Source organism: Alligator mississippiensis, chromosome 6, assembly GCF_030867095.1.
Source record: "Alligator mississippiensis isolate rAllMis1 chromosome 6, rAllMis1, whole genome shotgun sequence".
In the NCBI taxonomy this organism is placed as follows: domain Eukaryota; kingdom Metazoa; phylum Chordata; order Crocodylia; family Alligatoridae; genus Alligator; species Alligator mississippiensis.
This window is the reverse complement of record NC_081829.1, coordinates 256,831-281,228: the sequence shown is the minus strand read 5'-3', so window position 1 is coordinate 281,228 and position 24,398 is coordinate 256,831. Positions and strand designations below refer to the sequence as shown.

The 24,398-nt window shown below is 57.4% G+C and overlaps 2 protein-coding genes across 2 annotated transcripts; both read left to right on the top strand.

Moving 5' to 3' along the window:
• The first annotated feature begins 584 nt into the window (after positions 1–584).
• CSF3R (colony stimulating factor 3 receptor) lies at positions 585–10,715 on the top strand. The gene is made up of 16 exons (XM_059729447.1): positions 585–911; positions 1,861–1,953; positions 2,697–3,065; positions 3,568–3,691; positions 4,233–4,414; positions 4,816–4,964; positions 5,542–5,695; positions 5,830–5,912; positions 6,000–6,213; positions 6,788–6,976; positions 7,344–7,445; positions 7,831–7,977; positions 8,316–8,456; positions 8,805–8,895; positions 9,298–9,379; positions 9,762–10,715. The coding sequence occupies exons 2-16, from the start codon at positions 1,911–1,913 to the stop codon at positions 10,242–10,244; spliced, it is 2,553 nt and encodes an 850-aa protein (XP_059585430.1). The 5' UTR covers positions 585–911; positions 1,861–1,910; the 3' UTR covers positions 10,245–10,715.
• An 81-nt stretch (positions 10,716–10,796) lies between these two features.
• Positions 10,797–18,726, top strand: MRPS15 (mitochondrial ribosomal protein S15). Its single transcript, XM_059729450.1, has 8 exons — positions 10,797–10,917; positions 11,141–11,203; positions 11,489–11,564; positions 12,946–12,994; positions 13,999–14,083; positions 16,153–16,211; positions 17,575–17,766; positions 18,516–18,726. Exons 1-8 carry the CDS (start codon positions 10,812–10,814, stop codon positions 18,633–18,635), a joined length of 750 nt encoding a protein of 249 aa, XP_059585433.1. The 5' UTR covers positions 10,797–10,811; the 3' UTR covers positions 18,636–18,726.
• The last annotated feature ends 5,672 nt before the right edge of the window (positions 18,727–24,398 follow it).

Sequence of the window (24,398 nt, the reverse complement as noted above, 5' to 3'; positions counted from 1 at the left end):
GCCACTGTGCCCCCTACATGTGCATGGCCTTTGGCACGGAGCAAGTGGGGTGCATGGTACTGGGGGGAGCCTGATGCCCCCACATAGGGTAGGATTGAGCTGGCAGGGCCTCCCCATTCCCATGCACCTTCCCTTGGTGCACCCCACACAAGCACCGGGCGCTGGAGCAGCAGCTTAACCAACTTCTGGTGCAGGGCTACAAGGGCCACGTCCAACTGCAGCTAACAGGCACTGAGCCTGACCGTCCTGCCTGCTCCGGCCCCTGAACACCACAAAGGTCCTCGCTGCTGCTAGTGCTTTGGCCTCGCAGCTCAGGGGAACGCACGTGGCAAAAGGCGACAGGCTCTGGGGGACTTGAGCTGCGTGGAAGAGGAAACCTCTGAGACTGCCACAGCGATGGGCTACTTGGGTGCCTTGTAGAGGGAGCAGAGCACCCAGAAAACCTCAGTGTGCTCAGCCCCTCCCAGCGGTCCCGGCCCTGCCCGGGCTCTCAGAGCATGCCCCAGCCCCTCCACCTCCTGCCAGCGCTGGATCAGCCCCACAGGCTCCAGCAAGGTCACAGCAAACAAGCTCATTATTGCTCCATCCCCACTGGGCCAAGCTGAGCTGCTTAAAAGGCGGGTGGCCAGGGAGGATGAGGAGACCGGAGCCTGCTCCCCAGGGCTGGATGTGTGGGCTGCCTTTGCGCCTTCCTTCCTGCCAGCGCGTGGGGCACACGCAGCCTTCAGGGAAGTGTTTTGCAATCACCTTTTCTTCGGAGCTTCGGAGCAATTAACGACACTGGGTTTGAGGAACTAACGGCAAAAGCAACATGCTGGAGCCTGGACGGGACACTGATCTCCCGGGGGCCCGGGCCAGTCCTGAGGGCGAGCAGCACACTAGGGGCTGCATGCACCGGGCGCTGAGATGAGGTAAGGGATGGGCCAGGGCTGCCTGGACTCTGGCTGCCCCAGAGGCTGCCCCCGCTGCTGTTGGCACCGGCCGGCCTGGCACCGAGCCCTCTGGACATGGGCAAGGTGCTTGGGTGGAGCATCGCCTCCTGCGCAGGACAGGGCTGAGATCCCAGCAGCCATCAGCAGGGGAGTCAGCGCTGGAGCCATGGGGCAGGGCAGGGCAGGGGCCACGGGAGCAGGATGGCAGGGAAACGCAGAAGAGAGTCAAAGCTGGAGATTAGCGCTGGCTGGGTACCAGCACCATGCAGGAGTGGTCCCTCTCTGGGCACCAGGGCAGCATCAGCCTGGTGTGAACAGCTGGGACCTGTGATCCCCCCAGGAACATTGCCAGCAGCTCTGGTCCTTGCTCCCCCAGCTGCAGGGGTCAGTGGCTCCCTCGGAGGAGAACTGTGCGGTGGGCGAACACATCCCCAGCACCGAGAGGACGTGGCATTCCCGTCCCTCTTTCTGTGAACAGCAGGGGGTTCATGCAATGTCCGGCATGCTGCACCTGCATGGAGCATGGGGCAGCAAGAGCTGGCGGCAGCCCCTTCCCACCCCCCCGCCCCAGCAGAGCAGAGAGGTTTCCACGGCTTTAGCCAAGTGCCCCGAGCCCACGGGGAGTCTGCAGACCAGTGCCTCCTCGTACCAGACAGAACTTCCTGCTGCCACAGAGGGTCTGATGGACCTGCAGAAGTGTGTGTGTATGTGTACGTGTGTGTGCATGCACTATAGAGAGCCACGGACAACCATGGTGGATCTGATGACTGAGGAAGCCAGTATATTTTGTCTGATACTTATTAAGCGCCCAGCGTGTATCATGTGGGACTGTATCGCAAGGGTTTATCTGCACACACAAGCTTGCACACATACATACACACACCCCAGCTCTGGCCTGCAGAGTGACACTTGCATGTGTGTGTCCCAGGTGATGCCAAAGCCCCAGACAAGATCGTGGCCGAGCGCAGCGACAGGGGAATGATGCTGCCATCCTCCCTGCTCGTCCTGCTGCTCCTGGGTGGTGAGTCTGACAGCAATGCCAGGGTCCCGGGATGGGGAATCCCCCAAGCCCTGACTTTCCCTCCCTGCACTCCCAGGCAAGAGGCCCTGATGGCAGCCCAGCCCAGCCCAGCCCGTGTGGGGCGCCTCCCACCGGAGCAGTGCGCTGTGATGTGCCCGGGCAGAAGCTGGCGGTTCCTGCATTGGGGCGGCATGTCCCAGACCTGTGGCAGACGCCCTGTCTGCACTGAACAGATGCAGCCCTGCAGGGAAGCAGAGACCACGGCATGTCCTCCCCCCATGCCCATGCAGGGCCCTAGTCTGGGCTGCAGCTATTGCAGCAACCCCTGCACTTGCACTAACAAAGACCCGGATGGCAGAGCCTCCTTTTGCCCCTTCCCCTGCAGACAGCCCCATTTGGAGCGAAGCCAGAGCCACCCTGGGCTTCTACCCTGGCTGCTCCTGGAAAGCTCAGTGGGTTTGTGGCTGATGCAGACAAAGGAGCCTTGCATCTCAGGCTGGTGGCAGTTGTGTCCCAAGTCCCAGCGAGATGCAGGACTGCAGGGGGCTTACCAGCCCAGGGCCCCTCTCTGGAGAGCAGATGGACTAGGACAGGTTGGGGGCACCGTGCGTACTGGAAAGACTGAAGCCTGGAGCCGGGTGGCTGCTTCGGGCTATGCTGGGCCCTGGCCTGCAGTGCAGAGGGCCGGCCAGGAGCTGCCCCCGAGCAGGGACCAGACTCAGAGGCTCATTCTCTCCTCGCAGGAGCACGGGGCTGTGGCGAGGTGCGGGTGGAGCCCCACACGGTGCTCCTGGGATCCCCTGTCACGGCCTCCTGCCGTGTCCAGCAGGCCCTGTGCCATGGGTGGCATGCGAGCTCCTTGGGGACAAGCACAGCCCAGACCCTTGGCGGAGGCTTGGAGGAGGGGGGCATCCGGCTGATGTGGAAGCTGGACAACAAGACCCTGCCCGGGACCCAGTACTGGAGTGCAAATGGGACAGTCGAGTCCAACCTCACCATCGCCCGCGTCAGCTGGACCAGGGCTAAGCTGCGGTGCTACTTGGCGGGGATGGGGACAGGGACGAAGACAGAGACGCCCCAGCTCATCGCCACAGCCGACATCCAAGCGGGCCGTGAGTCTACCTGTGCCTGCCATCACACTGGCCCCCAACACCCCCTGCCCTTCCCCGTCTGTGCCCCAGGGCACCTTGCACATAGGGTTTAGCAGAGCCCCCAGTGGCGGGTGAGCAGGGACTGTCAGCACCCCCCCGCGGCGGGTTTGGGCAGATGTGCTCAGGATAGGATGGTGCCCAGGGAGGCCTGTCTGCTGTGGGGCAGGACCCTGACCTCTCGCTGCCCGGGCACTGGAAAGGGGAAGCCAGACCCAGCTCCCGTCACAGCCCAGCTGAGTCACAGCGCAGGGTCCTGCGGCGCCTTGGGCCCCTGGATGGGGCAGGGTGCACTCTGCAAAGGCGGCCACTGCCCCAACCTGGAGCAAGGGCAGAGGCAGTGGGTGGCACAGCAGGCTGGAGGGGGCAGAGCCGGGATGGGCCCAGCTGCCCTAGCAGAGCGCTGGTGCCCAGACCCACAGGTGCCCACGCTGCCCACAGCGCCGTCCTCCCGCTCTTCCCGCAGACCTACCCTCGAAGCCCCACAACCTGACGTGCATGATGAACCTCCGTGAGATGTCCCTGACATGTCGCTGGGATCCCGGAGCGGAGAGCCTCCTGCCGACCGAGACCATCCTGAAGAGCCGCAAGTGAGTGACTGCGGACGTGGGCCAGGGGCACGGGTGTCCTGGCCAGGCCACTGGGCCCAGGGGCAGGGAGGCAGCAGAGCAGGCCAGGGCTGGGGCAGGGCAACAGGAAGGAAGGATTTGGGTGTTTGCTGAATTTTGGTGTCGGCCCTGCCAGCCCAGGGGTTCCCGTTAGTTGCCCAGTCCAGCCCTGGCGCCTGCAGTGCCGCAGGCAGCGTGGGAGCTCCTAGGGGACAGGCACATCCCAGAGGGGGCTGGAGCTCCCACATGCACACGAGACCTTGCCGGGTGCAGCCCCCGATGCCAGCATCTGCATGGTGCCCGTGGCCAAGCCAGCCCTGCTGGACTCCCTGCAGAGCCCCCCTTGATTGCTCTGCCAGTGTGCGCCGCTCAGAGAGTGCTGCCCCAGCCATGCCAGGCTCCTGGGTGCATGGGCGCTGGGAAAAGGGAAGCGCAGGAGCCACGTGTTGCTAGTGGGGGCACCCAGAGCATCTGAGGAGCCACGGCCTCGCTGGCATGCGCTGACCTGTCTGTTGCCCGGCAGGACCTGCAGAGTGGTCACAAAGGCCATCCAGGAGTGCCGCCCATTGCTGCCAGGGGAGAACCACTGCACCCTGCCGCACCAGCACCTGCAGCTCTACCAGGACATGGAGTTCTGGGTGTGGGTGCGCAACCCCCTGGGCACGGCCGAGTCGGAGCACCTGTGCCTCGACCCCACCGATGTGGGTGAGCACAGCGCGGGGCAGGGGACAAGGGTCAGCGCAAGCCCTTCGGAAGCCAGACCCCTAAAATCCAGCACTTGGCCCAGGACCCAGCCCCAGGCCCCTGTGCCAAGGGACCCTCTGTCCACTGGCCCACAGTGCACGCGTGCAGCCGTCTGCAGGGCAAGGTGCAGAGCAGGTATCCCTGCCCCAGCCACTGGTCCTTGGCCTTGGGCCGTGCCCATGTTCACAGAGCAGGCACTGGTCCCAACAGCCTGGCCACCAGCAGTGCTGGCACCCTGGGGCCCAGGAAGCTCCTGTGCCATGTGCGCTCACGTGGGTGGGCCCAGCCACAGTGGTGGGGGAGAGGCTGTCCTTCGGCATGAGGGACAGCAGTGGTGCCAGCTTCTGCCGTCCTGCCCTCAGCCAAGCTGGACGCCCCCACCCTGATGAGCGTGCAGCCCTTCCAGCCCAACTGCGTGGCCGTGGCCTGGGACGTGGCCCGCAGCAGCGCCTACATCGAGCAGCAGTGCGAGCTGCGCTACCGGAGGGACAAAGAGCTTGCCTGGACACTGGTGAGGGCTCCGTGCGGGCTAGCGGGGCCGGCTGTGTTGCGGGGCAGGGGGGAAGGAGGATCCACGGCCCTCCTGCCTCTGGGGGCTGGTCTCAGGGTCGAGATTCCTGCTCTGTGTCCGCTGGGGCTGTAGAGCTGCTCTCTGCACTCCAGGGTCCCCATCGAGGAAGCAGGGAGCCCACGTATGGCTCGGATGGGCTGTTAGGGCAGGGCAGGGCAGGGCAGGGCAGCGCAGGGAGACCAGGGTGTCACAGCCAGTGCCCTCACTGGGGGCCTGCCGCACTAGTCTGTGCACGGGCTCTGCAGCCCAGTGCCACCCCCAGTCACTGCATCCCAGGTCCCTTTGTGGACAGGACACTGGGGACAGCTCGCTGGCACAGGGCGAGATCTCCATGTCTGCTGGACTTCCAGGGCTTGGTCCGCTGCGTCCGTGGCCCTGACCTCCCCTCTCTCCCAAGGGTGCGAAGCCCCCCAGCACCAGAGACTGCCCAGAATAGGGCCAGGGGGGTTGGCGTGCAAGGGAAGGGCACCCGTGGCCCTGCAGGGAGGTGACAGTGCCTTGGCTGTGATGGTGCCAGGTCTCCGGCATCATCAGCTCCAACCAGAAGGTGCAGCACTGCGGCCTGCTCTTCGGGATGCCGTACCGCCTGCAGATGCGCTGCCGGCGCAGGGCGTTCCCCAGCTACTGGAGTGAGTGGAGCACGGAGCAGGGCTTCACCACCCACGAGAAAGGTGAGTGCTGCCATGGCCCTAGGTGGGCAGAGAGGCCAGGGCCAGAGCCAGGCTGAGGGTGGGAGTGAGGCAGGGGTGCTGGGGCAGGGCAGGAGACCCAAGCCAAAAGCCCCCCTCCTCTCCTCTTCCCCCAGCCCCTGCAGGGAAACTGGACGCCTGGTGGCAGGTGACACCGTCAGGCTCCCGGCAGCGAGCCAAGGTGCAGCTGCTGTGGAAGGTAAGGTCAGGGTGGCCGTGGCCATGGGGCTGTGGTCCAAGGAGCCCTCACCCCACACCTCTGAATGCAGCCCCTGTCTGCCCCCAGGCCCTGGCATGGCAGGAGGCAAACGGCAGGATCCTGGGGTACTGGGTGGCGCTGAGCCCGCAGCAGAGGGGCGGGGTGCCGACCACTGTCTGCAACACAACAGAGATGGGGTGCAACTTCTCTGTGCCGCCTGGCGTGCGCAGCGTCTACCTGGCAGCCTACAATGCCGCCGGCAAGGGGCCCCCCACCGAGGTCATCTTCCTGGAGAGGAGAGGTAGGCACCGCCACGGCCTGGCAGCTCCCGCCTGCCCACGGGGGCAGAGCCCCCCACCCCCACTGCCCAGCCCAGAAGGCCGGTGGCCCCCAGCCTGGCCAGGCAGGTCTCTGTCTTCCCGGAGGCCCCCACAGCTGGGCAGGGCCCAGGAAGCCCCCCGGGCTGTAGCGCAGCAGACTGGATCGGGGAGGAGCCCCTGCCCGCGCTTTGGCCCGGAGGTGCCTTTTCAACGATTCAGCTGCAGGGCCAGGTCCACGCTGGTGCTGATGGGAGTGGTCCGGCACAGCGACACTGGCTCGTGCCAGCCGAAGTTATGGCTGGGCACCTTCCCCTGGGCTTCAGCCAGGCCAAGGATGTCCAGCCCTGGGCACCTGGCCCAGGAACCAGAGCAATGCCCCCGCCCAGGGAGCACCTGGGCTTCCCTGTGGGGGCTCCCAGCCTGCTCCCTTTGCCTTTTCTGAGTGCAGGGCACACAGGTCCGGGCCCCTCCTCCCCCCCCCCGAGCCCTGCACCCCACACCCCAGGCTGCAGCCGTGACACCCAGCCTGACCGTGCCCCGCGGTGCCGTTGGCAGGACAGCCCCTGCGTGGGCTCTGGGCCACCCCCCGCGACCAGCACAGCCTGTGGGTGCAGTGGGAGGCGCCCGCAGCCCCCACCAACGGCTACGTGCTCGAGTGGCGCAACGTGCCCCCCGCGGAGCCCGGTGGCCGTCTCGGCTGGCAGGTGGAGCACAACCACAGTGCAACCGGGGCCCTGATCCAAGGTGAGTGGCTGGGCGGGGCTGGCCCCGTCCACGGCTCCAAGCTCCAGCTCTGGGCCTGGGCTGCTGGGGGTCCTTCTTCTGCCCTCTGTTCTCCGCTCACCTGCCCCACGGCTCCTTCCCTCGGGGCTGTGGGGGCGCATGTGCTGCAGGGCTTGCTGTGGACTCACAGGGCTCCTGCCCTGATGTCCGCCCCTCGGCGCCGCGTCAGGTCCCAGGTGCACGCTGGGAGGTGGACACATGCTGAGCCAGGCCCGAGCAACCGTGGTGCTGGGCACGCCAGCCGTCACTGCTGGGGGCGGGTGGGGAAGAGGCCTGGGTAGCAATGCCCTGCCATGCGAACAGCCCCCACTGTCCCTTTCCCTTGTAGATGGCATCGAGCCCTTCCGACGGTACAACATCACTGTGTACCCTCTGTACGTGGATGCCGTGGGGGTGCCACGACACACAGCAACCTACTCCCAGCAGAAGGGTATGTATCCTGCCAGGGTTCCCGTCCCAAATGGCCCTGCCAGCTCGGGGTTCATACCGGGCACCATGGCCTGGATGCAGCCACCTCTGGGGTGGAGCCTGCAGCCTCCCATTCAGCAGGTGGAGTTAAATCCAGCTGAACAGCAGACCCCGCAGCCCGGGGGCCTGGCCCAGTAGTAGGGCAGGTGCTGAAGAGCAAAGGCGCTGGGGCCAGCTGGAGTTAAGGGTCCCCTTGCGCACTGCGAAGGGGCCTGGGCTCCAGCACCCTTCAGGCCTTCATGCTCCTCCTCGCCCTCTGGTCAGCACTTGCCTGGCATCTACATGGGGCAGCCTGGGGGAGCCTCTGACTGCAGCTGACCTTGACTGTGCCTGTCCCCCCACTCCAGCTCCCTCGTGCACCCCAAAACTGCACCTTAGGAGCATCAGCAAGTACCAGGCTGAGCTCAGCTGGCAACCAGTGCCCACGGAGCTGCAGAACGGCTTCATCACCAATTACACCATCTTCTGGGCCAGCACCTCTTCCAACATGTCCAGTAAGTCCTGCCCGCCCCAGCCCCGGCACTGCCGGCTTCCAGCCCCCACTCTGCAGCACTGGGCCACGCACCCACCTCCCCAGTCAGCCTATGTCTTTAGCCCTAGCCATTGTCTCCTGGCCGAGGCGCAGGGCAGCATGGCGTTCAGAAACTCAAGGGCAGAGGAAGACAGCAGGGTCTCCGCTGGGCTGTGGCTGGCGCAGGGTGGGATTGGTTCCAGCCAGCGCCAGGCTGCAGAGAGCTCTGTGCCCAGGCTGTGTCGGCTGCTAGGGGCTGATGCCCAGGCCAAGGGCGGCAGCAAACGAGTGAGGGAGCTGACCCTGCCCTGGCTTCCTCAGGTGCCGTCGTGGACTCTGATGTCCAGGCCTTCACCATCAGACCCCTGAAGCCTTCCACCACATATAAAGTGCACATCATGGCTTCCACCGTGGCAGGCAGCACCAACGGCACCATCCTCATGCTCACGACCACAGCACTGGGTGAGGCTGGGGCTCTGCCTGCTTGCAGCTGGGCGTGGGTCTGGAAGGCAGGGAGGAAGGAGGGGGAGGGGGGGGGTGACCTCCACACGAGTGTGCATGCACCTGCCTACACCCATGCACACACACATACATGCTCATAAATGTGTGCAGACTCATACTCTCACTCATGCACCCGTGCATGCACACACCCATGCTAGGGATGCCCGTCTTCAGGACAGCTCGGCCATTCAAGCCCGGCTCCCAGTGGTTTCAGAGGTGCTGGGCCCACTGCAGCTGGAGCCCGAGTGGCTGGCACCGGGGGAATTTCTCCGCACTGGGCCATCACCCTCCTCCCTGCCTCTCTTGCAGACATCACTGAGATCCAGTTCCTTCTGCTGTGCCTCAGCCTCATCTTTGTCCTGCTCATTGTGTTCACCGTCTGCCTCCAAAAGAACGGGAGGTGAGTGCCTGCCAAGCCTGCCAGGCCCCGGGCAGGCGGTGCCTCGCTAGCCAGGGTTCAGAGCAGCCGCTGCCAGGGCTGGTCTCTGCCGAGACCCCAGAGGGGCTGGCTCCAACGTGCAGGGCTCCGACGCGGCCTGGGGGCTGCATGTCCCCTGCTGCGCGGCCCCGGTGCAGGCCAGGCACGTGCAGCAATGGCACGTCCTGCACCAAGCTTGGCGCTGCGGGCTCTGGCAGGGCAGCGCGTGGCTGGGAGCTGAGTAGGTCCATGGGGCACCATGCGACTCCCTGGCTGGTTTGCAGCGCCAGGGCCCGTGGCTCTGGGGCTGCAGTAGACCCAGGCCCCAGACCTCAACCCCCCAGCGCGGCCCAGCCCTCACGGACTCTCTCCTCCGCGGCACAGGATGAAGAAGCAGTTCTGGCCCAGAGTCCCTGACCCGGTCAACAGCAGCCTCGGCAAGTGGGTGCCCGCAGACCTGCAGCAGGTGAGCACAGGCCAGGCCACGGGAGCAGCTCCTGGCAGCCGTGCTGCCCGCTGCCCCGCGCCCGCGCCCAGCCCCACTCCGCGCCGCGCCGCGCCGCGCTCGGGAGGCACCGCAGGGCCGGGCAGGGCCGCAGTGCCATGGTGGGGGGCGGCAGGACGGCAGCCACCCCGCCAGGCGAGGCCCTCGCAGGACACCCCAGGGCCCAGGGGCTAGCGGGCACTCGGGATCAGGCCCAGGGTGGGGGCGGCCGCGTCCCGGGGCAGGGGACAGGAGCTGGAGCGAGGAGCAGAGCGGCCTGCCCTGCTGGGGCAGGTGGTGCGGAGGCCCCAGCGTCTGCTCCCCCTGAGCTGAGCTGAGCCGAGCCCTCGCCCCGTCTCCCCAGGAGAGCCCCGGCCTCAGGGACCTGGGCCCTGTGCCCATCTCCACCATCACGGTGCTCAAAAGGGCGGCACGGAAGCAGGAGCCGGTCTGGGGCAAGGACGAGCCCGGCCCCGCCACGGCGGACGGCGCCCCCGCCCCCGCCCCGCCGCAGCCCTACGCCCACCAGCTCGGGGCGCCGCGGCCCTACGTGAACGCGGCCGGGGCCGGGGCCGGGGCCGGGGCCGAGCCCGTGCAGTACGCCCGCGTGGTGGCGGACGGCTACCGCGGGCAGCCGCAGGCCCCGGCGCCGCTCTACCTGCGCTCCGACTCCACGCAGCCGCTGCTGGCCGACGCCTCGCCCAGCCCCAAGCCCTACGAGAACCTGTGGTTCCCCGCCGCCCCGCGCCCCGCCGGCCCCGACCACGAGCCGCTCCTCGACTTCGCCCTGCTGCGCGGACTCAAGATCGACGGCGCCGAGGCCCTGCGTGGCTTCCCCGGCCTCTAGCGCCCGCCGGGGCCGGGCTCGGGCTCGGGCTCGGACACGGACACGCACCGCGGCGCCAGGCCAGGCCAGGCCAGGCCAGGCGGAGGCTCCGCGGGGCAGCAGCACCCGAGCCCGGGGCCGGGCCAGGACGTGCCTCCCACCCCGGCCCAGTCGCTTCTTCCCCGGACGTTTGCGAGGCGGCGGGGCGGGGCGCTCGGGGGCGATTAAACGCTGCCGGTGCCGGTCGGCTGCTCGCGCTCGTGTCTGGTGCTGGTGTGTTCCGCTCGCGCCGCCGGTCCTTTGCTCTGCCCCTCCGGGCCCGGGCCTGGACCCGTCTCAGCCCCGGGGAGCCGGGCCGGGCGCGGGGCGCGGGGACACGTGCGCGGCGTCAGGGGCACGAGGACCAGAACCCGCCCCGGCCACGTATCGACCCGCTCGACGCTCGATTGAGTGGCACTGGCTCAAGATGGCGGCACCCGGGCGCGCATCGATCCGCTCGGCGCTCGATTGGGCGGTGCTAGCTCAAGATGGCGGCACCCAGGCGCGCATCGACCCGCTCGGCGCTCGATTGGGCGGTGCTAGCTCAAGATGGCGGCACCCAGGCGGGCCGCAGCCGCGATGCTGGGGGCGCTGCTGCGCGGGGCGCGGCCGGGCCCGGGGCCGGGTTGGGCCGCGGCGCTCGGCTGGGGACAGCGTGAGGCGGGGCCGGGGGCCAGGGGCCGGGACGGGGCTGAGCGGAGCTGGGAGCGGGACGGGGCCGAGCGGGCTGGGGCTGGGGCGGGGCTGGGGGGCAGGCGGCCCGCGTGGGGCAGGCCGAGGCTGCTCTGGGCCCGGGGCCGCGCGGCGCTGCCAGGCGGGGGGGCCGGCCGCCGTGCGAGGGGCGGCACTGAGGCAGCGCCGGTACTGCTCTCCCCTAGCTGGCAGCCCCCTGGTGCAGGCCGCGCGGGCGTACGCCAGGCCGGCGCGGAGAAGGAGTCAAGGTGAGCGGGCGCGGCGGGCCCTGGCGCTGGGGGCGGGGGTGGTTCTTGCCGAGCAGCCGGTAGCGCCTCGCGTGCTTGGTGGCGTGCGTGCCCTGATGTCTGCGGGCTGGGCTTGGGGCCTGACCCCGGGGCGGGAGGCAGGACCCGGTTTCCACTCCCCACAGCGGGAAGCGCAGCCCCAGTTCCCCTTTTGGCTCCGGACTCGCTTCCCTTTTCGCTGGAGCGGGATCTGCGCGGCTGCCGTGGTGCCCCCGGCACAGGTTCTTACGCGCTGTTTCTCTGCAGAGCTCCCCAGCCACTTGGATGATATTCCTCCCACCGCGCTGAGGAAAGAGTACGCCAACCTCCCCGTAATAGACAAGTACGTTGGGCGCAGCAGGGAGGGGACGCCCGATCCCCCCGCACGCGTCGAGCACTGAAGCCCTGTAGCCGCGGAAGCGGGGGCCGTTGCGCAGCTTCGCGCTTCCCGAGTGCTTCGGGGCCGTTGACTCTGCCGCCCAGCAAAGATCTGCAGAACGGTTTTGCAAGTCACGTTTGCAGAAGTGGCCACTGATAGTAGGTGCATTGGTTCTCAGTGGCTTGAGCTGAGGTGGTTTGGAGCCTGATTTTGAGATCCCACAGCTTCCACTCGTATCCAGTAAATCTCTGATTTTCTGGTGGACTCTAGGAGTTGGGCGCTGAGGTATTTCAAAGCGGGCTCCCTCGTTTCATGGTCGCTTCTGAAATCTAGGTCCAAGACTGCTGCAGTCTCAAGTCTCGTTCTCAAGGCTCAATCCCAGAGCTGCCCCGGAGCGGCCCACGCGGGGCCCCACCAACTTCAGTGGGACTCTGTGCAGATCTGAGTTAAAGGATTGAGTCCAAATGTAAATCATTTTGTCTGTGGCTGTTTGCTTGGGGCTAACCTGTAGCACTGAGCTTGCTTGTCATCTGGTTTTCAAAAGCTACAAGACAAGTGCTCCATGGTGGACGGAAACTAGGGCTGTGCGAAACGGCACCGTTCCGTTTTGCCTTGTGTTTCGACGGTTCAAGGGAATGGTGTTTCGTGTCGAATTTCATTTTGAGTCGAAACAGCTGTTCTGTTCCATTCCATCAAAACAGAAAGGCTGTTTTGACGCTGTTTCGAGTTTTGCTGGGGATGGGCAGTCAGCCCAGCTGGGATGGCTTCCCATCCCTAGCGCTACGGGGGCGGGAGGCAGCAATCTGGTGCAGGGCACTGGGAAGCAGGTCAGCTGGGCTGCCCCCCCACCGGTGTGATCTAGCATGGGGATGGGAAGGCAGCCCAGCTGGACTGAATTCCCATCCCTAGCCTATAGTCAAAACGTTTTGACTTCCTAAACATTTCGACCAGCCTCACTTTTTTTTTTTTTTTTCATGGTTATTTCGACAGCCTTTGTTTCGTTCAGATTTGGTGTTTTGACCTCGAGATTGGTCAAAACAGTGTTGGAACAAAACGGCCAGTGAAATTTCACACAGCCCTAATGGAACCCATATGTTCCCAACTTCCAGGAATGACAAACTGGTGCTGACTATATTTGTTCTCTGCTGTGCTTCCTCTTATGAATGCAAGAGAGACTTTATGGCTTGATCAACTCTTCACTGTAAATTTGTAGAGTGGCTTAGTCTTGCTGAATGATCCTTTTCAAGGAGCTCATTTGATCTAAAAATCTAAATTGGCCTTCAGTGTCAGAAGTTAAATAAATGGTCTGTTGTGCTGTATAACTGAATCTGGGATTTTTCTGCAGGGCTGATGACGTAGTGAAAAGAATACTTTCGCTGGAAATGGCTGGTCAGGTTAGTCCCTCTCCACCTTTGTGAACACCGGGAGTCTGGGTGACAATATTTATGTAGGACCTGCTTTTTGATATATGCGATGTTTGCCAAGTGACTTCTGGTCTTGTAATTAGCCACCCACTGTTGTGAAATTCACCAGCAAGACACTTTGTAAAAATAGGTCTGTGCACTGTGCGGTTTTTGTGTGTACATTTTTTGTATTGTTTAGTGCATGTGTACTGACACATCTGGTCAAAATTAAATGAAAAAAGGAGGTTTTAAACTTTTTTTTATCTTTCAAATGCCCAGAAAATATAGTTGCTCCTTCAAAAAGTCAGGTTAAGGTGAGGCCTGGCCCTAGTCACAAGAGTGCCTTCCATCTTAGTTTGAAAAGATGCCACAAGTAAAGGCCACAAACAGGTCCACAGAGCTCTGTAACAGCCTGCCACCATCTCGCACATGCCACGCTGGATGAGCTGTGAGCACTTTCCTGTGGCCATGGTCTCTCCTGTATTAGTATTTGTGTAGCACTAAGCATTGCCTCCATCCCTTGGAAGAGAAGAGAAGCTAATCCCATCTTCCCTGGATATCTGCGGACTGAGATTGCCAGAGTCTGCAGCGGGCTCATTTGGTCCTGGAATGATGTCTGTATCTGGGCCTGTCCACAATGGTTATGGAGGAGTCTAGCTGCCAGCTCAGACTCTCCTCTCCACTCTGGGATTTTTAGAAAAAGGGCATGGGCAGATTTGGGTCTTTAAAAAGGCCTTTCCGGCTTTTACTACAGATGGTGGCTTCTGTGCTCGTGTCTGCACTGCCTCTGCCTGATGGCTGCCTTTCCCAGCATTTGTGCTCCACTGTCACACTTGTGCAGTGAACAAAGCCAGTTGGCCTTTCCCTGGGTGTACTGGGAAGTAATGGCAGGGGAGGGGGGAGAGAGAGAGAGAGAGAGATGAAGAGCCTTATACCTATAATAATCCCAGGGACAGTACTGGAATGAATAAATGCCTTGCCTTCCTTCTGCCCAGAGAGAGAAGGTGAAGATCAAGATGGAGCAGTTAGCAGAGAAGGTCAGGAGGGCTCCTAATGACAATGGTTCCTACGAGGTACAAGGTAAGGCAGATGAAATCCCTAGAGGAGACTGCTCTGCTCTGCCTTTAACTGGGTGCTCATTCAGTGGAGGCTCCTGGGAGGACTAGGAGGGCAGCCCTTGGGAGAGCATAGCATGAGGGAGGCCCTGAGGGTCCCCCCCAGGGCCTTGATGGGGGGCACATAGCATAGCATGCTGCCAGGCCTGCAACTCCATTGAGCCTGCTCCAGTGGTGCCTTCTGGCAAGGAGACCCTTGGCGGCTCTGTCCAGCAGTTGCAGGGAGGGTGACTCCTCCCTGCTGTGGATGCATTCTTTCCCAGCAGTCGCTCTCTTCTGGTTTTGCTTTTGCTGTTTCATTTCTGCAACGGTGCTTTCCAAGTGCAGCAAAGTGAAGCAATCGCTGTGGAATAGGCGTGTGTGACAAGCCATGCCAAAAGACCTCTGCTGAGTTTGGAAATCAGCTTCCCCTTGCCCACATGCTAAGTGTTTCCTGAAATGCCAAAGGGCGCGCACAGGCCAGGGTTTGGCTGCTACCTGATGTTTCGGGTAATGTTACATTGAATGAACCCTTTTTATGGGGCAGAGAAAGAGATGAACCTCTTCAAACATTTGGTTCTGTGTGAAAGCTCTGCAAAATCTTCTACAAGTTCCTACCCATTTCTCCATCTTCATAGATGTTAGGGTCAGAAGGGACCTCAGGAGATCATCAAGTCCAACCCCCTGCCCTAGGCAGGAAAGAGCTCTGGGATCAGATGACCCCAGCCAGGTGCTTGTCCAGTCTCCTCTTGAAGACCCCCAGGTAGGAGAGAGCACCACCTCCCTTGGAAGCCCATTCCAGATTCTGGCAACCCTTACTGTGAAGAAGTTCTTTCTAATGTCCAACTTAAATCTGCTCTCCATCAATTTTTGGCCATTGTTCCTAGTTACTCCAGGGGGTGTCCTAGTAAATAGAGCATCTCCTATTCCATGCTGCCCTCCACTGATGAGTTTATGGGCAGCCACAAGATCATCTCCTCTCAGCCTTCTCTTACGAAGGCTGAAGAGATCTAGGTCCCTCAGTCTCTCCTCATAGGGTCTTGCCTGCAGGCCTCTGACCATACAAGTGGCCCTCCTTTCAACCCTCTCAAGATTCTCTGCATCCCTCTTGAAGTGCAGCACCCAAAACTGGACGCAGTTCAAGGGTGAGATTTGTCTTATGAGGCACGTCTGAGGGTTGGCAAAAGTGCCCTGAGAACAGCACCACGAGCTTGCTGGCCGTTTGTGTTCCAAGTGCTTCCCCGACAAATGTCCTCTATGATCCTTCCAGGTTAGGACACCTGAAGGCTTCTCATGGTGCATCCACCCTGGAAAGGCACAGAATCATAAAACAGCCAGGTCACCTCTAGTCCAGCCCCCTGCTCAAGGCAAGATTGTCCCCAGTGCAGCTGGCCCAGTCAAATGTCCTTCTAACCTGCTTCTGAAACTTCCAAAAATGGAACATCCACCAGCCTGTTCCAGCCCTGAACACCCTCTGCATGAAAAACTCTTTCCTAATCACCAACCTAAGTTTTGTAGGCCAAGGCTAAGACAATTGTGTGGGAGTGGAGTGGGAAGAAAGCCTGTATTGCCGCTGTCTGCATTGCTGCTCGCTGTGTTGCATCTGGCTGGATAGCTAAAGGCCTTCAGTCCCTAGGGCTGGCAGTCCGGCATCTTTCCCCAGTGCTGATAAGTCCTACAGAAGTAAATGTGGCCATAAATCATTACGAGCAGAGCAGGGCCCGTCCTTTCCCGGTAAAATGTAAACTGTGCAGAATGAACTTGAGACCATTGATACTTAAGTGAGGCAGGGGAAGCCTTTTAGGTGTCAGCACAAGCTCTCGGTTGTTAAAAGACATTTCAGTAGGCAGCAAGAGCATTTGCAGTAACTGTTTTTAGGTGCTATTTGGGTTTATGCTGTTTAATTTTGCAGTGTTTGGCTCCATGTAAAAATCTGTGCAGCCAGTATGCGTAGCGTGGGGCCAGGGGTTTGAAGTGACACTAGTGTCCAAACAGTGATGTTTAGTGGCAAACGGTGCATTGTGATGCTTAGGCAGTCTCATTTTACTTTTACAGTTGCACATCTGACAGCCAAGATCCGCAGTTACCAGGAGCACCTCCAGAAACACCCCAAGGTAATCTCCCATGGTGCTCTATCTACAACAGGGTTTTTCAACCTTTTTTTAACAAGTATACCCTTTCTGGTGGCAGCAGCCTGACGTACAGGGGGAGAAGGGGGGCTCGCACGTGGCCACTGCCTGCATCGCTGCTGCGCCCCACTTTCCCACGGCCGGTTGCACATGTGGTTCTGCAGGCTGCTGACGGGCCTTGTGCCCAGCCAATCTCACACCATCTTTCAGCAGCCTGCAGAGCCACCAGCTGGGCGGTGCCTGTGTGGCCCGCAGAGGGGCACTGCTGCCCTCGTCTCCCCCAGCCCTGTTCCTGTGAGGCAGCGGGGCAAGGTGGTGGATGATAGCATGGGGTGGTGGGTAGCAGCAGTGGCTGCCATGTGCGAGCCCCCCCACCCCACGTCTGTCCACAGATGAGTGCTGCTGCCCTCGCTTGCCACACCCCTCACTCCATCCCTGCCTACATGTACGTACCCCCTATTGCCTCTCCCAGTACCCCTAGGGGTACACATACCCCTAGTTGACACCCCCGGATCTACAGGGTGGAGACTGGCCTGAAGGGTTTGCACCTTTGCTCAGAATGAGAGTATTTGAACTGAGCTGAGGGATCGTGATTTAGCCTTAAATGTCTGTAGATCCTTCTCCCTTCCAAAGCAAGGAAATGAGTTTTGAGGGTGGGGATTAGTGCTATAGCTCTGAGCTTTCCTGTGCCATCTTGGGGACTCCAAGTTATGGTTCAGTTTTCAAAGACTGATATTTGTCCAGACCTATTGCTGGAGCAGGAGTAGCCAGTGACCAGAAGTTTTTGAGCAAACAGGAAAACTCAATCAGGTTCCAGGCGCAGACAGGCCTCTCCTCTGTGCTGTTTAATGTTCCAACCTCTTTTCTATTCTGACCCAGCAAATCTCCCTACAGCATATCTGAATTACACAAACTCCTATGCGAACAAACTAACCATCAGACACAGGTCACACCAATTTCCAGCTTATGCTCTGTAAAACAAACTGAAATTCTCCTCTGGGGTGTTTGGAAAGGCGCAGTTCATTAGAAGCAGAGTTTCTAGCCAAGAACCTTTCCCTGTTGTCTCTGCCGTCTGGCCATAGCAACCCTTGTTCACATAGGGGAACTTGAAAGGGAGCAGGAAATGAAAATGCACGAACCAAGGTGCAGACTGACCCCCTAGCAGGAAGCAGTGCAGAAACCAGTTTGAATGACAGGTACATTAGACTTCCTTGTGACAACCTAAGGCACCTGTAACGTGTAAAGGAAAACCGTGCCTGAACTATTGCTCCTACTCTGGGCTGCTGTGAAGTCTACCAGAGTGGGATTCTAATCTGACTGTAGCTAGCCCATGTCAAACCCTTCGCAGGACGCACGGAATCGGCGCGTGATGCTAATGGCCATAGACCAGCAGCAGAAGATGCTCAAGTACCTGCGTCACACCCGCTATGATCTCTTTGAGAACACATGCAAGCAGCTGGGCATTGAGTACACGTTCCCACAACCCTATCACAGGAAAGTGACCAGGTTGTGGCTGGTGAAGAAGGCTTTCTGTCTCAAGGTACAAAGTAGAGGTTTGAAGGCAGCCTGCCTGGGGGGTCATGTACACCTAAAGAGGGGAAGAGCTCCTGCCTGAGGGCATAGCAGTACAGATACTACATTTAGGTTTGGAGGAGAGGCCATGGCTCTATCCTGTTACAAATCTGGCAAAGTGGAACCCAGGTGCTTGGCAAGATTCAGTCCCTTGCCTGTGGCAAAGACTAGGGTTTATGAAGTATAGCTGGGTGGAGGCTCCACTGTGGAGGTTTTGCCATGGGCTTTATTTCAGAAGGCACCCCTTCTCTGATCAGCTGCACGGGAGCACTGACCTGCACCAGTAGCTCATGAGGTGGTACCCTCTGAAGTAGATGTGATCCAGGGTAAGGGAACAGTCTGAATTTATCAGTGTTATCCAGGGTTTCCTGATCTTCCCTGGGATAAGTCAAAGCAGAAAGGAAAACCAGCTTTACACAGCCATGAACTGAAAAGTAAGCACTGAATCATCAACCCAGCAGAACCAAGCTGGAAGGACAGAAGCGTGAAACTGAGTGGACACGTGGGTGCTCTGTGTATATAGGCATTAGAAGAGAGCATGTCAGGCTGTGTTGTTGTCACTGGGAGACATGGTGACCATTGTAAACCTGGACATTGGGGAAGAAGTTCTCATTCCTGTAACCTGAAAGTATGATGCTCCCAGTGGATCAGCTTTGACCAGGGATATGTAACATTGTCTCTTTCCTTCTGTCACCTGACCATGCTGCTTTTTTGCAGGTTTTTGAAGAGGTGCAGAAGCTGAAAGCATCAGAGAGACTAAAGCAGAGACAAGAGAGTCAGGAAAAAGCAAGGGCTGAAAGGGAGCAAGCGCAGCAGAGGGATGGGACCCCGGTGTAGCCAGCCGTCTGACCTGGCCTTGTGTTCTGTATGTGTGTGTGAAAAGTGACTGTTCTCTCCAAAAACAATAAAGTATTTTAAAGCCTTTAAAGTCTTAGTGTGTGCTCTGTACTATGTGTGAATGGACAGAACATTGTTCCTTAATTTCACCTACTGACTTAGCAAAACTCAAAGGATTTGACATGTGACGGGCAGAGGGGGGGGGTGACGTATTTGCTTTGTCAGCATAATCTTAGCTCTGACCCCAAATACTGTCATGTCATCAGTACTTGCAAAATATTTGTGACCCAAATTTCTTTTCCAGAAGAAATTTGTGAGGGCATTAGGTCAACAATACATGAATCGGCAATTCCAATAATCAAATGCAAAGCTACACATGTGGCTTCCATTTTAATTAATACTTTTTCTGGGAATGTAATTATTCAACATCACTTTTCAAAACCTGGTGATTCTTAGCTCTCTTCCCAAATGCTTTAATACTGATGGGCAACTAAGTCGATTGCTGATCTATCTTACAAAAGGAATATATCTGAATACTGACGTCAACAATAAATACACATTTAAAAAAAAAAATCCTGACCCAGTTCATGGGTGTGCATTGTGATGAAATATCCATTTTGGTAAAACAAACATTGGGAGTGGTGAAATGAAGTGTCCTTAATTATGAATTCCTTTCTTAGGCGCGTGGGTGTTGTAACGGATGCAATGCTTCCCATGTCACTGCTGTTACAGAACACACTTGTCCACATTGCTGGCATGTGATCTTGCAAGGCGACCACAAGTGACCATTTGGGAAGTATTTAACCTAGCTGGTAATGATGGGTCTGGGCCTAACAGTTTTTGCAGCTTAAAGCACTGATATATAGAAGCACTTTGGTGTTAAGAGCTGCTTTTTGTTTCTCTCTGCAGAATGTGTGCAAGGGCATGGTGAAACAAGGAAATTGTTGGAAACGTGTAAAAACAATGATGAAGGATGGAAGGTGCCAGCAAAATGACTGCACAGAGTGCAGGGCATCAGCCAGAAGAGAGTGAGACTAAGTTTCCAGACAGCTTGGAAAGCAGTTTCTGGCAAACCTAGAAGAATTCAGGGACAAGACTGCAGCTTGGGGTGAGACACGGGCTCACCAGGGACCAAACAGCCATGCGCATGCTAGAAGCATGTCCAGTCTCCATCTCCCACTAAATGCAAGAAGAGGGCATTGGTCAGCAAGGCCATAACTGTGCACCCCAATGTCAAGGGGGATGCTGCTGGAAAATAAGCAATTAAAAGATTTGTTTCCACTTTCTAAAAGATCTTTGAGGTTTTAGCTCCGTTGGCTTGTGACACTTCCGCAGTCCTATCATTGCTGCCTTAAAATCAAGTTCCTCTTTCTAAAACCTTAAATACGCGTACCCTCAGCTCTGTAAGAGACTGAGAACAGTGTGTTGAGGTGAGTGAATCTATTTTTTTTTTACTTCCTTACATACCTATGTTGCCCACAACATTATTCTTTTAGAAGAATAATTTTATAACAGTCCTCAGCTCAATAAATATTTTGTATATTAATTTATGGTGCACCAGCACTGTTAAAGCTGCTGCTAGAAAATCGCTTTTGATCTGCAGAAGGAAAGCTGTATCAAGGGTTAAGTGAACACTTCTCTTCTCATTATGAATAGTCTGAACAGCTTGATGATGACTGACACTAGAAAGAAGGCTGAAAATATTTTACCTTCTTGATTTAGTTTGTTAACAAAAAAAATCCCAGTTCAGTAACTGGAGAAACTGTCTAGGATTATCTCCTGTAACAGGCACTGGGATATCTCTAGAAGAGAAAAGTTTGGGTTGGTTATTTATTTGTTCGTTTGTTTTATTTATTTGTGTTTTCAAATGTTTAAATTCATTTTTAATCTGAACCACTTACATGTAACATACCATATGTGTTTAATTGGTAGGTAAGTGACAGCTGCTGTACCTAGTTGACCAATCTTGCAGGTTCACTAATCCAGACTGCACAAACTCAAAGGTCACTAACATTCTTTTCTGTGCCTTCCTCCATTTGTATACTAGAAGCTGATGTTTAAGAACAGGCTTTTAATGTGGTTTCTATTGGCAAGCATTCAAATGGTAATTATAGCATTGAGTTCAATCTTATTTTGCCTGTGTACTGTTTTGTTATTTCTGTGTGGGAAAAGAAAGGTTAACTCTCCCTGGCTGGTAACTGTTAAACTCCATATGTCTGCAACGAAAGAGAACATTTGAAACCAAATTTTGTACCTTCTGCTATATCCATTTAATTAAGCAACTATACCTTAATTTGCATTTATTCAGATTCATAATTTTCATATTCTAATACAAGTGGTGAAGCATTTCTTGACTATTTTTCATTTGATCTTTGCCTAGCTGTATTTGGATGGCAACTGGCATTCAATTAAAATGCACAATAATAATACTCAGTTTCCGTTTTCTTTATTTAAAACATTATCATAAAAATGTCTGCAAATGAAAAAAAAAGGAAATATGTGAAAACCTGTTTTGCATTTAAAATTACTATGTGAATAAAGGAAACATCTGTAATCAATGAACTGAATCAGTTACTATGCTGTGCTGAATACAAGTCAATGTTAAATATAAATTTGACCCTGCATTTTCAGCTTCAGCATTAGGATAAACTTTTCCCTGGATGTAATTCCATAACTACAGATAAAGACCTTGAACTGCTAGTGCACTTACAAAATTCTGAAGGTGAATCAACCAACCAGAGGGAAAGAACCCAGAGTTAAATACACTAAAAATGCTAAAATAAAAACTATACGAAAAAAAATTTGATTGGTATTTGTATTGCCTGCACAAAAATACTACAAGGGTCAAGATGTATAACTACACACCATGTAGTTACAGATTGACCCTGTAAGTCAAACGGAAATCTTTTGTTTGTTGGTGTGGGGAATAGTTTAGACTTGGAACAGTACTGCATTTCTTGTCACCACATGCTTCAGGATGTTATACCCAAGATCTCTGTCGCACACCTACATACCATCTAGTCAGCGATCAGAAAATGAGCTTTTTCCTTCCTCAACTCTGTCTGGTTCTCAGCTCTGAATGAGGTAGTCATTGAGCTAGCCAAGTTGAACAAACAAACACAAGTTAGGGCAGGGTAACTCCTTGGATACTAACAGAACAAACTTCTTTTTGCACCTGCAGAAGAGGCTATTTCTGTCAAAAGCTGGTTTAGTAAGTAGTCTCCTGCTGGAACAAGAGTTTATCGGTGATCTCCAGGTCAGTGGTTGGACTTCAGAACTTTGGGGCAATTGGGTACTGCTTTTCATGTTGCTGTTTTGTTTTATATTTGACTTGAATATTTTTAATAGGTATAGTAACTTTAGATCTGAATGTAGTTTACATCATTTCTAACTTTAATGTATCCTTTAAAAAATGTTTTTTATTCACCTTGGCTAGTATACCAATCTTTCATCTGAAGCAGAGAACTGAGTAGCTTGGCTCTTTTACTTGCACCTTTTGATTATTTTTTTTCTTTGTGACCTGCTGATACATCTTGGCTTTGTTTGCAGCAGTTGCACTCAGCAGCTAGAGCACTCTTCTGAACCATGTCCCAACCTGCAGTCACTCAACAGCCAGGCTCAGTCGCTTCCTCCATCATGTCCCCGACGGGCGACTGGAGCACTGGGAGATATGACTGCTGTGCAGACTGTGGCATCTGTAAGTACTGCGCTCACTACAGATGCATTTTTTTTTTCCTGAGGCAAGAGGCAGGGTCACCCATGTCAAGTCAGGGGCCACCAGCTGCTAAAGTTCCCCAACCCTCAGGTGGGACTTTACTGTGGGATACAGCAAAATGGAAAGCATCAGGATGTTCCTGAAAACTAAGGAAGCTGAACAACAGGTGAAGAGCCAGGTATACTGTGCAGAAGAGGGGATGGTGTACTCATTCTGATGACGGTTGAGTGACTACATCCTTTTGGAAGAGCACTGAGGTTCCCAAGCTATAGGTCATGGGCACTGGTGGTGGCTGGAGGGCTGGCTAGTTGCACATCCCTACCTTTTTTCTAACTGCTTGGTTACACTAGAGCTAGTTAAAAGACTCGTTTCTACAAGGGCCTGCAATGACAGCGAACAAGAGAAGAGCTAGCCTATGGGACTGCAAGTGGAAGGGGAGAGGGTATGTGGGGGATGTGAAAGACAGTCATTATGAAAGACCCTGTGGTATTGCTCCTTTTTTCCTTCTTTGTGTTGGGCTTTTGAATCCGTTTCGCATCCATGTCGAACTTCTACTTTATAAACTGGTTTGCTCCACAGCAGCAGAGCGGAGCACTGCCTCATCTGCTGCACCCTTCTGTTCACCCTCTTGTTTTGAAGGCTGTCTGGGGCTCCTCTGCCCAACACTGCTGGCATGTTACGTGTCCAAAAAATATGGAGAGAACTGCTTCCTTCCCTGCCTTTTTGGAAGCATGACAGCCCTGAGAACTCACATGCGCCTCTCTTACGGCATCCAGGTAATGCTGCAGCTGGAAAGGTGTGCTGCCTGTTAGGGAAGGGATTAACAGAGGGTTAGGGGGGAATCTGGCTCCTGGAGCAGCCAGGGTCTGCTCTGATTGTGAAATGCAGGGAAAACTCCACAAGTCTGAATGAACCGTGGATAAACTTTGCTCAGCAGAGCAGCCCTGGCTGAGAATAAGAATGAACACGTTTAGAGTGAGTCACAGCGCCAGGCCCTAGTTTTATACCCTAGTGTGAAGGGCCAAGGCCGGGCGTGCCGGAGGAAGACGACCCTGTCATGCCACTCTGGGGTTGTCCCTCTGATGATCTCGCACCCTGGTTCTTGCTTCAGCGTGATCTTTTGCCTGCTGCAACTATCACTGCTCGTAACGTAATCCAGAGCCAGGGCTGCGGGCAGGGGCGGCCGTGGCCTCCAGGCCCTGCCAGGTCGCACGTGGCCTTTGGCCACGGGCGTGAGAGCCACGTTGTAACGTCCTGGCTGCGAAACGCTCCTGGACTCAAAGCCGCGTCTGGCTCAACCTTTGCTGGCGAGTGCCGTGTTGCGCCGAGCGCCACAGCCAGGTGCTGGACGAAAGCCGGTGCGGTGCTGTGCTGTGCTGTGCTGTGCTGTGCTGTGCTGTGCTGTGCTGGGCGGGCGCCGTCGGGGTGGGCACCGGGCCATGCGCTCCCCAAGTCCCTGCTGCCGTTTGCGACACGGCCCGGTTGGCCAAGGCCGCTGCGGTGCAACCACGGAAATAACCGACTCCCGGCGCGGGCGGTGGTGGTCGCGCTGTCAACACGGCCGTTGCCCTTGCGCCAGAAACCGTTACATTACAAAACGCGGCGCGGCCGGGCACGGGGCGGGGGGCGCGCGTCAGTCCGGGCTGGCGGCCCGCCCTCCCACAGCCGTGCTCTGTCCGCAGGGCACCGTGTGCCGCGACGGCCTGGCCATGTGCTTCTGCGGCCCGTGCGAGCTGTGCCGCATGGCGCGCGAGATGGACCGCCATGGGCAGTTCTGAGGTACCACACGCCTGCGCCTGCGCAGGGGGGGGCGGAGGAGGCTCGGGGGTTCGCTGCACATGCGCAGTGCAGACGGGACACGGTCCTGCGCATGCGCGTACGCCCTCCTAAGGCCTAACTCGTGCCACGCTTCTCTTGCAGGCCCGGCCCAAGCTGCGCAGACGCTGGAGAAGAAAGGAGGAGGAGGGGGGGTGCTCACCAGAGCAGCGCATGCGCAATAAAGCTGTTGCCTTGACGACGCCCTGTGCCGCGCTGTCCTCGCGCCAGGG

What these genes read in the sequence shown, in the direction of transcription:
- CSF3R (XM_059729447.1), top strand. Translation starts at nt 1,911, where the DNA reads ATGATGCTGCCATCCTCCCTGCTCGTCCTGCTGCTCCTGGGTG. An exon ending in AAGAGCTTGCCTGGACACTG is followed by an intron (nt 4,965 to 5,541) that starts GTGAGGGCTCCG and finishes TGATGGTGCCAG; the next exon opens with GTCTCCGGCATCATCAGCTC. An exon ending in TGCCTCCAAAAGAACGGGAG is followed by an intron (nt 8,896 to 9,297) that starts GTGAGTGCCTGC and finishes TCCGCGGCACAG; the next exon opens with GATGAAGAAGCAGTTCTGGC.
- MRPS15 (XM_059729450.1), top strand. Translation starts at nt 10,812, where the DNA reads ATGGCGGCACCCAGGCGGGCCGCAGCCGCGATGCTGGGGGCGCTGCTG. An exon ending in GGCGCTCGGCTGGGGACAGC is followed by an intron (nt 10,918 to 11,140) that starts GTGAGGCGGGGC and finishes GCTCTCCCCTAG; the next exon opens with CTGGCAGCCCCCTGGTGCAG. An exon ending in AACCTCCCCGTAATAGACAA is followed by an intron (nt 11,565 to 12,945) that starts GTACGTTGGGCG and finishes ATTTTTCTGCAG; the next exon opens with GGCTGATGACGTAGTGAAAA.